Source organism: Porites lutea, chromosome 1 (genome assembly GCF_958299795.1).
Source record: "Porites lutea chromosome 1, jaPorLute2.1, whole genome shotgun sequence".
In the NCBI taxonomy this organism is placed as follows: domain Eukaryota; kingdom Metazoa; phylum Cnidaria; class Anthozoa; order Scleractinia; family Poritidae; genus Porites; species Porites lutea.
This window is the reverse complement of record NC_133201.1, coordinates 15,999,649-16,017,353: the sequence shown is the minus strand read 5'-3', so window position 1 is coordinate 16,017,353 and position 17,705 is coordinate 15,999,649. Positions and strand designations below refer to the sequence as shown.

General features: G+C 37.3%; 1 protein-coding gene across 1 annotated transcript in view; it reads left to right on the top strand.

The window, feature by feature from the left end:
- Window positions 1-17,142, top strand: part of LOC140923657 (uncharacterized) — a 33,021-nt gene extending 15,879 nt beyond the window's left edge. The window contains exons 8-11 of the mRNA XM_073373765.1: window positions 1,913-1,984; window positions 4,710-4,781; window positions 6,797-6,868; window positions 17,067-17,142. Coding sequence (XP_073229866.1) covers window positions 1,913-1,984; window positions 4,710-4,781; window positions 6,797-6,868; window positions 17,067-17,142 — 292 coding nt within the window. The remainder of the gene's footprint in view (window positions 1-1,912; window positions 1,985-4,709; window positions 4,782-6,796; window positions 6,869-17,066) is intronic.
- The last annotated feature ends 563 nt before the right edge of the window (window positions 17,143-17,705 follow it).

Genomic DNA, 17,705 nt, shown 5'->3' with positions numbered 1-17,705 from the left:
TATCAGCTCCGTTAAGAATCATTGCTAAATTGTTAAGAGGTTATTGTGGTAAATTAAGATGCCATTAAATGTCGACGATGTCGAATTGAGTTACTAAATTCGAATTCTGGATAGCAATGTTTTTTTTTTTCTGCCAAGGAATCAGCGAAATAAGGTCATTCACTTAAAGCCTTCAAGCGGAGTAATTAGAACAACCAGAAAAATGAGATTTATCAGCTTTCTATTAATATATGATCTACTGAAACCTTTCTGCTTGATATGATTGCTGTAAAGCCGAAAAAAAAAATGCACCTTTTAAATTTATTCTAAGCGATCGAGCGTGAAGCCAAAACTGGGGTTCTTTAGACTGTGTTTTTTTTAGAGAACTAATACAGTTCAGGAGCTTTATAAAAACTGTTTTACAACGAAATTAAACTCATTTCTTGAAAGATTTTTTGAGAAAATTATTCAGAATTCAGAACATGTCTTTATATACTAAGACAGTTTTGTTCCCTTAATTACAGAGGCTGCTGAAGCTCTTGAATTCATTCTAACTACGTACCTGACTGCATTTACCACGATGCGTAAAGAATGTTCCCCTGAAATTGATCGCCTCTTAAATTCACTCGAACTACGTACCTCACTGCCTTTACGATGCGTATAGAATGTTCCCCTGAAATTGATCGCCTCTTTCTAATCAGGCTCACGTCGTCTTCTCCATTACACCCGCATCGGTAGAAATGTTTGGACATTTACGCATATCAATGAGCCATTGAGGTGGGCTAATCAGGCGTGAATGTGCCAAGAAGGCGGCATAATAATAGAGAAACGGGTGATTTTGCGCAACAGAGTGACTAAAATCGTCATTTGGGTAGCTAAAAAGATGAATTCTTTAACATTATAGAGCGGATTGTTTAAGTTAAAGTATTAAAATATCACTCCAGCTAAATTTTAAGTGAAATAAAAGAGAATTAGGTTTAGACTTTTAACATTGAAAATCAGGCTTTTTACAGTAATTTCAGTATGGAATACGACCCTCGTCCAAGTTAGACATCGAATTTCTTCAAAAATAATGATAAGTCTTCTGATTATAGATTATAGAGTTGCAGACTTTTAAGTTTGAAAATATAAAGTTTAAAGTTAGCGCGCAGTCGGAGTAAAGTCATTGTCTTGGTTGCCATGAGAAAACATTATGCGGTCGCTTTGAGCATCTGACAACAATGAGAAGCCTGGCCAGTCTCGCGCGAAATTTAACGACATCAGAGCAATTGCGGCTTGCGTTTAATTGCTACTCCGACAAAATTGCTTTCAAGATAGCTAATTCACGCTTAACTACTTAGTTATACAGTTTCATGTATGTTATAAGATTATTTAGGTTCAGATTGGTTATTGCAGGTTTTATCTGCGCGAATATCACCATTTTCGATCCTCTTTTCGACTGAAAATTTACATAGAGCTTCCAATTCTCTTTATATAGCGAGGCACAACTTTTACGATAAATATTTCTTGCTATCGTTGTCTATTTAACTTCCCTCCTTTTTACTTTAATCTCTTTACTGCGCGTCCGACAGGTATGTTGGATAAAGAACATGAAATTTTGTAGCGGCGGTGAGAAAATGAGAAATCCTAGCGGCCACCAATGCAAAGTGAAAATGAGCGGCAGCGAAAAAAATATTGAACTAGAACTCTCTTCTGTCTCTACCGAGGAGCTTTTTTCGTTAATAACAGAGGCAAGCTCTTGAATTCATTCTAACTACGTACCTGACTGCATTTACCACGGTACGTAAAGAATGTTCCCCTGAAATTGATCACCTCTTTCTAATCAGGCTCACGTCGTCTTCTCCATTAGAAATTAGAGCTTCAAGAAAATACATATTTGTAGCATATAAGTTATTGTTCCCATGAAGTAAATTAAGATAACTTATTTTTACAGATCCCTATACAACAACAAAATTGCACAGCTTTCGCCTGGGGCGTTCTTAAATCTTCCTGAGCTAGAAGAACTGTAAGTTTGAATTTCTGTTGCTAATAAAAAGAATAAAACTCTACAGGATTACTAAGAATACGAGTATTACAAATATCATTCTGAGTATGCACACGGCTACATGTGAATACACACCAGCAAAATAGTCTCATAAATTGACAAGTTCTTACTTCATTGGTGACATAACGCTAGAATTAAAAGAACACAAGAATACATTCACAATGTAGCGGTACCAGGGAACAGGCGTCTACAGTCGTTTTTATGAATAATATAACTAATAAGCGGGGAAAAATGCAATACGCTGAACTTGCAGAGTTTAGCTGTTGGTTAGCGGTAATTGGCTCTTAGCACAAGTGTCAATTAAATTTTATTATTTGCATATCTTTTTCACTTATGATGATACGTTGAGTGTCCATGGGACAACAATTGTTAACGGGAAAAATCGCCTGCAGGAATTTCCTCTATCTCTCTATCAGCCTAACTGTATATTACTTTGCTTTCTTCGTCGCGAAATTAGCAAAAACTAAGCGGACAACGAAATGACTTACTACGAAATACGGTCTTCAGTTTTTTATCGATATTTTTCAGCTGTTTAACCTTGTCCACATTTTATTAAATATTTCGAGCAAAAGCTTGGAGAATGCAAAGTACGTGCACGAGAAATTCAGGCGAGTCTTTAAAAGACAAGACGCACGAGTGCGTGAACCCGGCCTTCTTTTAGTTCATAAAATGATAGAGTGCCGGGGGGAAATGTGCACTATGCAGTAATGCACCAGAACCCATATGAACTTTGACAATGAATAAATGGAAAAAAAATACTACCGGCTAGCAAATCAGACTGGAAATTCGACTCGAACGTTCCTAAGAGGTGTACTTGACCATGACTGCATAATACTTCAAAGTAGTGTTGCAGCTAGTTTTCTTTTTCTTCAAATTAGCATGAGCTTCAGTCAGAATCTTAGGTAGTAAACTAATATTTTGAGGGAAAAGTCTTTGAAATAACATCCTGTATGAAAAGGAAGGGAACATAATGGTTGGAATAATTATGCCAGGATTTTAAATTTGTTCTGGTTGCTGAAGTGTTTATTGTACGTGCTAAATTACTACAGAGTAAAAAGACCCAGATCTTCCCATGAGTAAGATCTTTATTCATATTATTGTCACTCTGATACAGGTACTTCAAAGAGAAACTATCGGCATCTTCTTTTAGTTAATTCATCATCAGAAAACTTCGAAAAGTGTTGCTGCACTTATCGTTTGATTTGGGATCAAGTTCATCTTCTCTGAAAAAAACAGTAAATAATTAAAGGATATGTCAATATTTCATTGCCTTATTATTGATTCAACAACAAGCAAAGAAGAAACCACAGAAAACCCAAAGGTATACCCTTGTGTGCCTCGTTGAGCATAATCCCAAAACCAACGTAAAATACAGAATATTATAATCGATTTGTCGATCCTTTTAATTGCAAGTTTGAATGTACAGTAGCTGAACACAGCAAAGAGAAAAATTTCTAGCATAGATCACTGATAGATAATTTTGAAATTTCTAATAATGTTGGATCGATCAAAATGGAGTTTTGCAAGATCGAAATTCGACAGTAAGCAATCTCCCATTTTTTAAAAAGCTATAAGCTTACATGTAATCTTTGAGTTAATTTAACAGTGAGATGTTGTGAAAATCATGTCGAATTTTAGCATCAAACAACTCTACGTGCTTTACAAACCTGCCGCTTCCGTGCGAGCTCGATACAAGTTAATCCATATATGCCAAAAAAAGTCAAAGATGATTTCTTTCCATCGATATAGTGAGTTTCCGTTTTTATACCGAGACAGCCGGGAAGCACGAGACTTGGACCAAGCACAAACTTCTGCGATGAACAGTTAGATTTGTTTGTTTTGATGAATGAAAATTAATGCACCGAAACGGTAATTCACTGCCACTTTCCTGCAACTAGGTGCAAACTATGCTAAATTACTAAATCAAAGCAATTTCTTTGCTTTTAAATTTTCTAATTTGTCTTACTGTTTTGCGATAAAAGCTATAAAGCATAAAATTTCTAAGGTGTTTAAGGTGACTTGAGTGTTTGTACAGATCGAACAGTCAAGTTGTACAATCAAGCACAAAAACGGTCCATACGTTTATGTAAAATTGCTTCTTCCTTGCACCTCGGTACACGCTTACTCGCCAAAAGAAAGCCCAATAGTGTTTCTTCAACTGCTATATAAATTCTCGTGACTTGCACTAAACATAAAAAGTGAACATTACCCACCTTTTTAGCATGTCTTCTTCTCGCAACCAGCGTCGATCGCAACGCCGATCTCGATTAAACGGATCGAGCCACTGTGTTTGTCTAACAGTTCCGGGATACATTATCTTCTAGACAACACATATCACTAAACATTTCGACCAAAATAATTGTCGATCTCTCACAGAGGCAACAAAACCACAACGTTGAAGCTACGGACTGACAAAAAACTGCCTGTTCTCGACAACATGTCAAGGTGATTTTGCCTCTAAGCCAATGAATTTGCCGGAAATCGATCACGTGATAATCCGCCAGTACAGGCATGCGCTTTAAAGACTAGAGGGCGATTCGACGACGAAGGAAAAACCAAGCCCAGAACTATACCCGTCTCTTCCTGAAAGGAAGGCCGGGTAAAAAGCTGAAACTCAACACTAGTTACAGTTGATGTACTACCGGTCAAGTATCATCGTGAATGCCTTAAATAACTTATTTTGCAGGAAACTTTACAACAACGAAATTGCACAGCTTTTGCCTGGAGCGTTTTCGAATCTCCCTAAGTTAACGGATCTGTAAGTTTAAATTTTTGTATTATTTTTTCGTTACTGAATGAACAAGACTAAAACACTACACGGGTGCTAAGTATATTGAGTATCATGGATATGATAAAAGGTACACAGCTACATATAATTACACACGAGTAACGTAAGTTATGTGTACGGGTACAGGTTTTAGCTGAAATTTACACTCTGTAGCAGTACTACACGAACAGACCTTATCAGTCGATTTTTTTTATGTGAACTCTTTCTTTTTTTTATAAAAATGTTGTTTTTCTGGCGCAGGCCGAATATTTTTATTTTTTTGCCGATTTCAGGCTGACAATATTTTTGTATGGTTCTTAAATTGAAGCTTCTATCATTTCCTTTTTTGGCATGTCTTTGGGTATCAATGTACCGTTCATCGAACTGTTATTGGCCTTGAATATTTGGCTTTTGTCAGTACAGTTTTGACCGATAGCCTTAGAAAAAGTCATATTCTAAAAATGCAAAATTTTGCTGCAGTCTTTAGCTTTTAGTCTTGAAACACAAAGTCGCTTAAATTTGATCGTATATCTATCATTTGCTCTCAAAGTAATTACATGTAAAATTACTATTACTTAATGCATATATCAGCTCCGTTAAGAATCATTGCTAAATTGTTAAGGGGTTAGTGTCGTAAATTTTCCCATGTGTAATTATGATAATGTTTTGTTCTAATTATTTAACTGAGGGAGCCCATTCCTTATAAGCCCGGTGGCTTCTCTTGGGCCTCCTCGCCATGAGAGTTTAAATAATTCGATTTGTTTAATTTTTGCTTTGTATACCTTATGGCAAACAAAACAATAAACAACAATAAATTAAGATGCCATTAAATGTCGACGATGTCGAATTGAGTTACTTAATTCGAATTCTGGATAGCAAAATTTTTTTCTGCTAAGGAATCAGCGAAATAAGCTCGCCACCATTGTCGACTGTCTGTTTGATTTACATACAGCCTCTAATTCTCTTTATATAGCGCGGCACAACTTTAAAGATAAATATTTCTTGCTATCGTTGTCTATTAAACGTCCCTCTTTTTTTGACTTTAATCTCTTTATTGCGCGTCCGACACGTATGTTCGGGAGACTAATTTCCTAAGCAAAAGGGCGAGGCCACGAGGCTTATAATGAGTCAGGTCTCCTTAACTTAGGATAAACTAGTCTTGATAATATAATTACAATATAGGCTTATAATGGCTAACTTTATTTTGACCGCGGACTCGCACAAACACACACACACAAACGCATGTTAATCTAATTAATCTAATAATCTAATTAGAGCCATACTGAAGCTAATATGTACTGACAAAAAAATTCTTTAAGCTTTCTTTTAAAATAAGCGGAGGAGGACGAACCAGTTATAGTAGAATTCAGCGAATTATAAAACTTAATGGACCTTGGAAATAAATTGACAACTGTCTGGTGTTCGTTCTTCATAGTGGCTAGCGAAATGAGTGGGCATTCCTAGCATTATAATTATGGATTTGACTGTTTATTAGGAAGAGGTTATTGAATTTGGAAGGGAGTTTAGAGTTCTTGAGTGAAAACATAAAAAACCTAATTGAAACGAATGGATATCACGAAATTTTAAAAGTTTATGCTCCTTAAAGGTGGGACTAGTGTTGGCATCGTAGGTAGAGTTGTTCACTATTCTTAGCGCACATTTCTGTAAGATTACAATTCTTTGAAGGTTCGCTTTATAGGTGCCACCTCAAGCTAGATTGCAATAGTATAAGTATGAAAGTATATTGAATTGTACAATTGTACTCCACGATAAAGAGTAATGCCACGCGTTCGTGGTAATTAACCAATGAAAAAGACTCCTGTTCAGCATTTTAGAATAACAATAAGCGATATGACAGACCTAGAAGCTTTCACCGCAGTAAGTAAATGTCCCGAGAACAATAGCCATTTCACCCGATGAAAATTAGGGCTTCAAGAACATACAAATTTGTAGCATATAAATCAGATTGTTCTCATGAAGTATATTAAAATTAATTATTTTTGCAGATCCCTATACAACAACAAAATTGCACAGTTTTCGCTTGGGGCGTTCTCAAATCTTCCTGAGCTAGAGAAACTGTAAGTTTGAATTTCTGTTGCTAATATAAAATAATAAAACTCTACAGGACTACTAAGAATACGAGTATTACATATATCATTCTGACTATGCACACGGCTACATGTGAATACACACCAGTAAAATAGCCTCATACATAAGAGCTCTTACTTGACGGATGACAAAACGCTAGAATTTAAAGAACACAAGAATACATTCACAATGTAGCGGTACCACAGAACAGGCGTTTACAATCGTTTTTATGAATAATATAACTAATAAACTGGGAAAAATGTCATACGCTGAACTTGCAGAGTTTAGCTGTTGGTAGCGGTAATTGGCTCTTAGCACAAGTGTCAATTAAATTGATTATTTGCATATCGTTTTCTCTTTTAGCTTTTATTCCGTTTTAGCATGTGTTTGCTTAGGTATCAATGTACCGTTCATCGAACTGTTATTAGCCTTGAATATTTGGCTTTTGTCAGTGCAGTTTTTTTAGTTTACTTGTTAGTTTTCCGGTTTGGAGAAAGGAATAATGTAATCAGTTAAGTTAAAAAAATATAAATTGTACTTCATTAAGAGATTTTCAAGACATAATTATATCCTATTGAAAACCTCAGCGTCGGGTTTACTCATATAATATTCTTCAAATTTCGCAGATTTTAATTGAACTGAGTGGAGTGCAATTTGGTCTGAAATCATACGCGTGATTTCAAATCGAACGAGCGCGCAGCTCAACTTGGCTTGTCCGGTGCGAAAATAAAAACTGCCCGTTGCAAATAACTAATGAAGCTTTCTTGACAAAAGAAAGGATCGAACGGAGCAGAGCCTTTGAAATAAATTGTTCATCTTTTGTCGGGTTTCGTTTTCAACTTTTCCTGCTGTGTCACTATTGTTGTCCCTTCTCTGGTATGCATCAACATTGACAGCTTTGGTGTTATAATCTGTTATAATCTCGTCACGGGTAATACGCCGCCAATAATCTTTTTCCACTGTTTTCTGGAAATGAAAATCAGGACTAGTTGAGGGTACGTTTTAAACTCCAAGTCGGCAACCCGTGAACCAATTTGGCTGAAATTTGGCCAACTTACTGTCAGATAGTTTTTCTAAAAACCTGTATCTGCGAATTTTGATTTCTTTTTTCGTTTTTGAGTTAGAGTATTTTTTTCACAGGTAGTGCTAATGATTTGCTATCCCTAATTTCACCTGCTTATAACAACAGAACAAACGCACTTGACAAAAATCTGAGAACAGCTTTTTTAGTCAAACGTGTTAAGAAGCGAATGCATTCTTAATTGGCTTCTTCCGTTAATTTTTGGCTGGACTGGACTTAAATTTACAGTGACATCCACTTTCACAAAAGCTTCTCATTTCTAAATCGCGTTAATATTTTGATTTTTAAAAAGAAATAGGCAATAATCTGGAACTATTAAGCTTTCAGAAAATGTACGGTTTATGGGGGTATTTGTTAAAAGCAAAAGCGCTAGCGCCGTACAACGCAAGGATGGTGCTTGAGGATGGATGATACCTTAAGCAAACATTTAAAGTTATATCTTTCTCATGCCCAATTTGGAAAGTAATCGAAGCCTAAACGTTGATTTCCACTGTTGCGTAATTTTAACGTGCTTACGTACGTAAATTTTACGTGTGTAAATGAAATAAAGGGAATGTATGGACGATCACGCGTAAACGGAAAAGTTGAACCTCGCTCAACTTTTACGTTTACGCGCGTCCTGTCATACATCACCTCTATTTTATTTACGCGCGTACGCACGTGAAAATTACGCGACTGTGGAAATCCACCCTTACTGGCCTTATAGCCGCGGAGCCCGACATGAAACATTAAGGTTCCCTAACAGATTTTATTTTACAACAAAAACACAAGCTCGCAATGCAAAGCCGTTTGACGTTGCGCTAAACTTTTTTCAGCATCCTTCGATACAGTCGATCACCAGATTCTTTTGCATGGTCTTTCGTGTTGTTTTGGCATTGTTGACTACGCACTTCAGTGGTTCTGATCATAATTCAGTTTGTCTGATCGTTACCAGATTGTGAAAGTAAACGGTGGTTTGTCCGCATCCAGTCGTGAGCTTCATTATGGTGTTCCCCAGGGTAGTGTCCTCGGACCTATTTTATTCCTGCTTTATACCTCACCCTTGGGTGATATTATGAGACACCAGTAAAGTTGCCTTTCATTTGTATGCCAATGACACGCAATTATATGTTACCTTTGAATCATCCTCTGCTGATCCGGCAAAATTAGCAATGAAGACTGTGTGCGAGATATCGATGCTTGAATGACATACAGTAAACATGGACAAAACAGAACTAGTTGTGCTATTAAACAACACACCTCCGCCCCTGATGTCAATTTCAGTCGGTTTGTGATGATAAAGATGATTAGCGAATCATCGGTAGCTAGAAACATTGGTGTTCTGCATGATACATTCATGTCGATGGAACATCATGTTGCAAGGCAGGCTTCCACCACCTTCGAAGCATTAGCCGCATAAGGAAATATATCAGTCGCCATACGGCGGAAATACTTTTGCAAGCTTTCATTACTTCCAGATACCGAAACACACTATCAAGAGACTTCAGCATGTTCAAAATGTAGCGGCTAGAATCGTTGCCCTTACACCTAAACATGAACATTTCTCACAAGTATTATAGGAACTGCATTGGTTTCCTATAGAAGAGTGCATAACTTTTAAGATTCTTTTAATGACCTAGTTAAATGTTTAAATGGCTTAGCCCCTTCATATTTGCCCGACCTACCATTGTAGTTACGAAGAGGAAACTAAGCATCGTAACGAAGGTTTTTTGATGGGATTTATACTAAAAACACAGAACAAAGCTATGTCGGAACTTAATTTCCCGATTTCCGTCAACTCTTGAACGTGATTCACGTTGAGCAAAAGTGAAACTTGTTTCAACCGATCAGGGGCACGCTGAGTAGTGACACCTCATGAGTCATCCTCTATTGATATGAAATTTCTACGCTCGTAAGTCAGACGCTGTTTTACGAGGGAACCAGTAGTGGTGCTGCGAAACGTCGGCCATTCTCAGGCCAACAGACAATCAATATTAAAACTTTCAATACACTGCTTTTTTTAGGAATATTTTTTCACTGTTATAAAAACATTTTAAAAACACTTTAGGATCCAAATGCAGCATCTTCTACTGATCCCCAGCTGTACCCCAGTACTAGAACTAAGTCTACTCGCTCGTGATTGCCAGAGAAAATTAAAGTGGGTGTTTTCGCATTTACGCGCTTGCTTAAAAAGCGGACGTCACGTGACATGTGATCTTCTTGAAACTACTTTGGAAACAACAACGGACAACGGATATACAAGGGAAGAAACAAAGAAAGATGTAAGAAAATCAAGTGGAGCAACAGTTAGTGCAGCTTTTTGGTCAGGCCCAACTCAATACGTGAGATAAGCGTTTCGTCGTTTGCGTTGCAACAAAATATAGCAATATTTTTAAAACAGATTACATATTATTTATATTAACTCGAAACAGGAGCCCATCAAATGGAGCCTCTATCTCCATTAATTTCTTGAGTCAACCCTTTCCCGAGTAGATTTATAAATAGAACGGCTTGTTTCCCGCGAAAAGTGTCATATTTCCGTGAGTCTCGTATGTCACCGTGAAAAAAATGAAGTTGGATGAAGTCGAACTCAGAAGCCCCTCCTTCGACCGTTTTCCTTTTTACTATACGTCCAATTTTATGATTTTACAGCCGCTGGGATCTGGGTATCATGAAATAAAAGTTAATGAATTACCCGACTGAGACTGAGCATGAAGCGATGGGACAAAGAGCGAACTGAGGATCACTGAAAAGGTCATCTTTGCCAGTGTTTTTATTTGTCGTCATACATTCACATGTAAGCATGCACTTCGAAAAGAGTCGACGATTAAGCGTTCAGTGGACGATTTGGAACTTTTCGATGATCAGCGCCGAAAAAGTGCCAGGATCATGATTTGATTTTTATCATCACCGTGGAGTGCAAAAGCGATGACCTAAGTAGCAGCTAAAGAGGAATGCTTTATGTCCGAAATTTGAGAAATTGCAGTCTCCCTTTACAAGTGACTCGTATCACCATGAGAGTTGCCTGATAAAACTGGCACTTGAAAAGTTGAACAGAAGAGAACAGTTGCTCGACCGTGAAGCTAACTCAAAAGTAATTTGCTAACGGAGGAATTTGTGACATCGCGCTCCAGTCTAAAGACCCACTTATCTCAAGAAAAACAAAATGGACTGTATCTGCGACAAAAGAATTATGACTGACTGACAGGACAATTCTCAGCAGTTAATGTAGAAGTTTAGGCTCAATTCTTTCCTTCGAATTCGCATGGCCTCTTAATGTGAGACAAGCAACCAAAATTAAGATTAACATAGTCAGAGTTTAAAACTCACCACAGTATAATCTACCGGCTAGAAAGAAAAGAAAGAAAATCTCTGAGGGTTGAAAACGCGAAAGTCACGTTTCACTAGCTTATGATTGTGCTTGGCCTGTCAACACCGAATTTCCTGTTGTTTGATGAAGTACAATAGCAGTGTCATTTCGTCGTTGTGATTGGCTCTTCCCACCGTCGGCGCGCGAAGTCTCCCCTGGGAACCTTTCTAATTATAAATCTACTCGGGAAAGGGTTGGCTCCAAGGGCTTGTATGGGAGATGGAGGCTCCATTTGATGGGCTCCTGCTCGAAACCAGCTTTCCTCGGTTGTAAGGGAAGGAACGTAGGCAGGAGCTACGGTGATGGAACAAGGAGTAAACTTGTTGGCCAATTTCCCTCTTTCGTCGCCATTTTTTTCTCACTACAGAAATATGCGGACGTCCTCGAAAAAAATTAATTAAAATTAATTTCGCGGGAAAGCCTGTTCTAAAAATAATTCCTTATCGGAAAGGGTTGACTCAAGGGTACAGCACGTATGGAGGCTCCAAGTAATCGGCTCCTGTCATCGATTAGTTATATTTTGTTTATATCAGTGACTCTCCTCTAAAGATCGGAAGACTTCTTGTAGCATCCGTCAGTTGGAGTGGCAGGATTTCATTGTCCATAGTCTTTATTCACATTTATGTACAATTTAAGCTTTTGTTTAGCTCTTTAAAGAGTTGCTTACAACCACGGTCCTCTGCACGCGTATAAGTCAGAATAAACTATTTTCGGGCAGCCCAAAATTCAAGATATTTCTTCTGTCTGTTTCGATCGTGTTATAACCTAGAATGCATTCAACTTCTCTGTAAAACTTTTGCAAATATCTTTTCTCAGACTTGCTTTATCGTAAATAGCAGGACGTTTTTGCTTGGTAATTCCTTGAGACCGGCTCGGGCTTAAACTGTTTGGGAGATGTTTGATATGTCTTCTTGTAGTAGGAAACTTGGGGGAACAGTAATCCTCTACAATGAACTCAAACTCTTGTCTCTTTAAACTGCTTTAATGTAGATCACTTGTTGCTCAACTTTTCACAATTAAGGCTAGCAGTATCTCTCTCTGACAAGACCTAGTTACAGCTCCTTTTATCTTGACTGAATCTGAAGGCTGCCAATCTTACTCAAACTTAAAATAATCTTACATCAGTAAAAATTCGATTGGCTATAAGAATTATTAACATATTTTCCTTCGAGGTTGTGTCGTAATAGGAAAATCAGTTAAAACTCCAAAATTCACTTTTGTCCAATAATTGTCCAGTCAAACACAAAACAGTCAGAGAGACACAAAAATTACAAGGAATGTTTACATGAATGAAAATCACATATGTACAATATCGTTATTCTAAAATGTACAATTTGTCAATTCGCGTACAATGCTTAAGTTGTCGTTTAAAAGCTTCTTGTTGGAATATCGTACAATGGTAATTAGTCCCGCCTTTTTCCATATACTAACTAAAAGATTGTTTACAAGTCCCTAGTCAAAAATCAATTAGCAAGATATTTACATTGCGAAAGCCTTTAAACAAAGATATTACTCGTTACAACTTTTAGCAAGTAAATTGAACTAGGCAGTAACAAAAGCTTGTTTACCACAATGAGTTAACTAGGATAGTCTGTTGGACAAGGTTTTCTTTTGGAATTGCACTGAAGTTTCGATCAAACCACTAAATACGCGAAAGATAGTAAAAATAGGAATGTCCAGGAAAAGACAACTTGGTAAGGTCAAGCTTCTAAAGATTTAGGAAAAACCAATTAAGCCAATTAATGTAAGATAACAAACAAATGTCGTTAAATTTACCAGAACTAATTAGATTAAGAACCTCTGTGTGGGCTCAGTTTAAACAAAAAGCATCATTTCTTAATTGAATAGCGGCACGTGTGCAAAGAGAAACCGATGTCCAAAAGAGCATCTTTACAGAGAAAGGCAAACCTTATTAACGAAAGACAAATAGCTTTTGTAAGCCCAGTACATTTTAGTAGAACGTGTTTATATAACAATTCAAAACACTCTACTTAGTGATAATAATAATTAAAATATTTTAAAATAGCAATGCTTGATGATTCATTAACGTTCCTTATTCGATAAAGGTATTTTCATTTTGGTATTAACTTATACCCAAAAATATCGTTTTACATTCTCGAGACAACTCTCAAGCCGACAAGAACAGGTATAAAAGATTTCTTGGGGTTACGCCAGGAAAGTTAACGTTTGGCAGAGGAGTCAAAATATAAGTTCGCTTATAGCATTTTCAATTGCTCTTGGTTCGCTGCAAGGATAAGGGGTCGAGGAACTTGCCAGCTTTTTGCTTATTTTCATGAAAGAGATTATTTATCGTCTATGTAGTCAAACAGGACAGACGGCAAATAATTGATGTTGCTTACGACAACTGTATGGCGTAACTTTTCTTCAGTAGAGCGCGGCTTGGTTCAGACATCGAACTTTTTATGAGCCGAACCTAATTCGAATTAAGGCCGACCCAAACTATTTAGACCGCCTAATTTGATTGAGACGCCGATCTTAATTCCAGCCGAACTAAATTCAAAAGGAGAAAACTCCTCATTTTGGTTAAACTGCTGGCAAAATTCATTATTAAAATGTATGCGTTAGGTTCGGTACATGAAAAGTTCGGCGTCTGAATCAAAGCCGTTCCAAAGTCGCTCCAAAGGCGAAAGTCCCTGCCGGGCTAGGCGTAAAGAACGGCTGGGCCGTTCCAAATTGAAATAGGCGTTCCTAATTGATTCAGACGCCGAAATTTTCATGTACTTCATTCAATGTAATAGGTTCGGCTCATGAAAAGATCGGAGGCTGAGCGGGGCCAAGGATGCTTAAAAATTGTACCGAACACTAACTGTCAGGGGCACCCAACGAGAATATAGTTTAAAACACTTAAACATAGCATTGTTAAACGTATTTTAGTATTTAAACCGTAGATATAGGCATATTTTATCAACTAAAAATTTTTCATCTGTTCGCATTTCCTAGCTGAAAGTCTAGTGATCCGAAAATTATAGGGATCAAAAACTTACCTTTTCAAAAATTTCAGCCAGAAAAAAGGCTCCCGTCTTTTTCGTCCTACAAGAGCACCAATGAGAGGCTCGGTAAATGAGCTTAACATCGCCCCAAAGCATATACCAGGTCTTACTGGCGCGTTCAGAATTGGCTGAGGTTTGAGTTCGTGATAGTTGTATGTCCCTGTCAAGCTCTTTATGGTACTACGATAATATTGCGTAAACACTAGAAATTTACAACTACATTGACGTCTACAAAATATGAGTCAGCTAGAAGCACTTCTCCCGGCTCTCTAGTTTACCACTAAATGTTGCCAAAACGCCACAACTGATGTACAAGACAACATTTCGTCACTTTTATAACAAAGAAAAAAAAGTGTTTTTTTCCCTTCAGCTGAGTTAAATGTTTTTTCAAAAAAGCAAAAAAAAAATGCAGCTCAGCTTTGCTTAGAAAGTCGTGAAAAAGAGGCTGTCCCTTAAACACACAACAAAAACGTGCGAGTTGTTTAGCAACATTATGCTTCCAAACAAGTCGGAAAGTGAGGTTTCGCGTTTTATCACCCACGTTCAATTTATCTAAGCTACGATACTTGTAAGTTTTAACTTTTAAAGTGTAACGAGTCTTGTTTCGAGTTACCAACGTAAAACGAGGATCTTTATTTTTACCTTTTTACTTCTTTGTCCGTGTAATCAGTCGATAGCACAAAGCAAAAGAAATACCGATGGCGTCGAACTTCCTCTCAGGCACATGAAATACTACAAAAGAAGTGCAACTTTAATGGAATTGATCGAAGGGCCTACCACCGATAATCGACCGATGTGTTTGTTCATCTTTTTTTTATTTTACTTTTTTCTTCATGCACGTAGACGTTCTTGGCAACTGAACATATAAATTGACAAGATAACCCAAACAAGAAACCAAACCAAAGCAGCAAGATTTTCTATCGTAAAACGACGTTCACAGCTTCAACAAGAGCCTTCGCAGACGAACCACAGCTGGCAGCCAACAAGACTTTTCTGGCGCTTTGTCACAGGAACTTTGCACTCGATTGGCTAGTTTCTGTCGCCTACTGTATTTTCTGGCATTTCACTGGTTCAGACAAACTGTCCTATTTTTTCTTACATTGGACAGTTTGCCTATTTTTAAAGGAAAGTCCCATCGGAAACTATCCAAAAAAAGTAGTCTTGAATGCTCCATTATAGAACATAAAAAAATCAACACTTCATCTGTACTTTAGCCAGGGACCAGGCCCATTGGTAGGGAATAATCATGAAAAAATTGAGAAAATTTATCAACAGAAACGCTAGCATGCCCCTCACCCAAGAACCTTCACCGTTATTTGAAGACGGGATCTATCCCTAAAATCAGAGTTCAAACAGTCTAATCTTCCCTCTTTTTCTACATTCATTGCTTATTCGGGTGCGGGGAATAAAACTAAAAGACTTGATCAATTACCTAGACTTGCAATTGGGCTATACTTGTTGACAATTAATTAATGAAACATCTTGGCAAATTATATACTTTCAAACAATAACTGTACCAGCACAGTTCTAGTAAAGTAAACAAAAAGTGTTTTGCCATGAGCCAGGCGTATTTAATATAACGGCCGCTTTTTCTCTTACTTTTGTCAAAGGCACGTTGGCGCAGGTGCTACTGTAGTCCACAAATCATCGGGATTATTCATTTTTCACGGCCGATCAATTTTTCGGACGGAAAATACGTTGGTTTGTCTCAACCAAGCCTAATGAATTTTTTCGTACAATTCATGCTCATATTCATGCCCAGGACAGCTGGCGACGGTAGCAACTTTACTAGTTTCTTGTGGTTTCCGGTACATCGACGACTTAAAATTCTTTGCCACGGCTTTCGCTGAGTATGATAATAATAATAATAATAATTCATTATAATTTATAATTTATTCATTGGATAAAAATACATCAGATGTTACATTGAAAAGTGAAAGAATTAAGCGCAAAATACTGAAAATCCAAGTAAAGAAATATAAATAAATAGATAAAAATTCTGAAATCTCTTTTAAAACGTTTGTACAAGTAAATTAAGTTAAAAATTCTAAAATATAATATCAATACAGCCAGGTTATGCTTAAGAACTAATCTGTTAAAAAAGTTATTTTAAAACGTTCAGTATTTACACTAGGTGTTACAATGGATGTATTTCTAAGTTGCTCTGATGAGACCTTATACCTGGAGAGGAGATTATTAAATGGATGGTCGCGATTATAAGAATTATAAGATAGCATTAACACACTCAAAAGTTACAACTACATCGATTTCTCCATACGTTAGTCACCTAAACGGCACTTTTTTCGCCTCTTCCGTTTTTCACGAAATGTTGACAGAACACTACGATGTACAAGAAACTATTCATGTTATTAAATCAAATGATGTTTGACTTGTTCACGCGTGAGTTGTTTCCTATATTTAGTATCTGGAAAAACGCAAGCACCTTACCTATGGCACCTGCGCCTGCCAAATCAATAAACACCCTTAAACAATCACAACAAAGGCATTGTGTTGTTAATTGTATTAAAGAACCGGCGGCCGAGAGGAAAATAAAGTCCATGTTCACTTTTCGTTTGAGCACGATACACCACGAGACCACAACGGTTACAGAAAATTATTGAACTTAACCGACCACAGAGACTTGCAATGCTTATTCCTTCACGGTTGATAATCAATAAAAACAAGGTAAAAACATTCCACGATCTCCCTTTATCTAATCCGCGGTAACTTTATTTATTTACCTACAGAGATTTGAGAAACAACGAGATCAAGGAGCTCCCGTCAGGGATATTTTCAAATCTCTCTTCCTTGCAAACGCTGTAAGTGAACGAAGCACTATTTCATTATTTTTTATATGACTGACCTTGAAGGAAGCGAAAACCTCTTTTGCCACCTGCGGATTGGGGGAGGGAGTGGTGGGGAGGGAGTCCACGGTCGATTTATTACCCATAGTTTTGCTTCGTTCTTCAGCTTTCGTTTTTTACGTCTTTAAAGAGTCTCTTTCAACCACAGTCCCTTGAGTGCATACAAGTCAGAAGCAACCATTTTTGGATTAACCGAAACTTAGGCTCGTCTTTTCGTCTGTTTCCATCGTGTTATATCTCAGAATCCCTTCGCCTTCTCTCTCACTTTTCTGATAACCTTGCTTGACTACTATTGCTAAAGTTGCCCTGCTAGAATTACTTTGCCTTGCCTTTTTGCTCGGTAACTTTTTTTAAAAGCCCAGACTGGACTAAAGGTTTCTGCGATGTTCGCTTGCTAAGAATTTACACTAACGCTAGCTATGCCGTTTTTAAACATCATACTTATTCCCTTGAAAAATGCAGCACGTATGTGTTACGCTGATTTTGGAAGTGCTTCTTCTTCTCGGTAATACAGTAATTAAA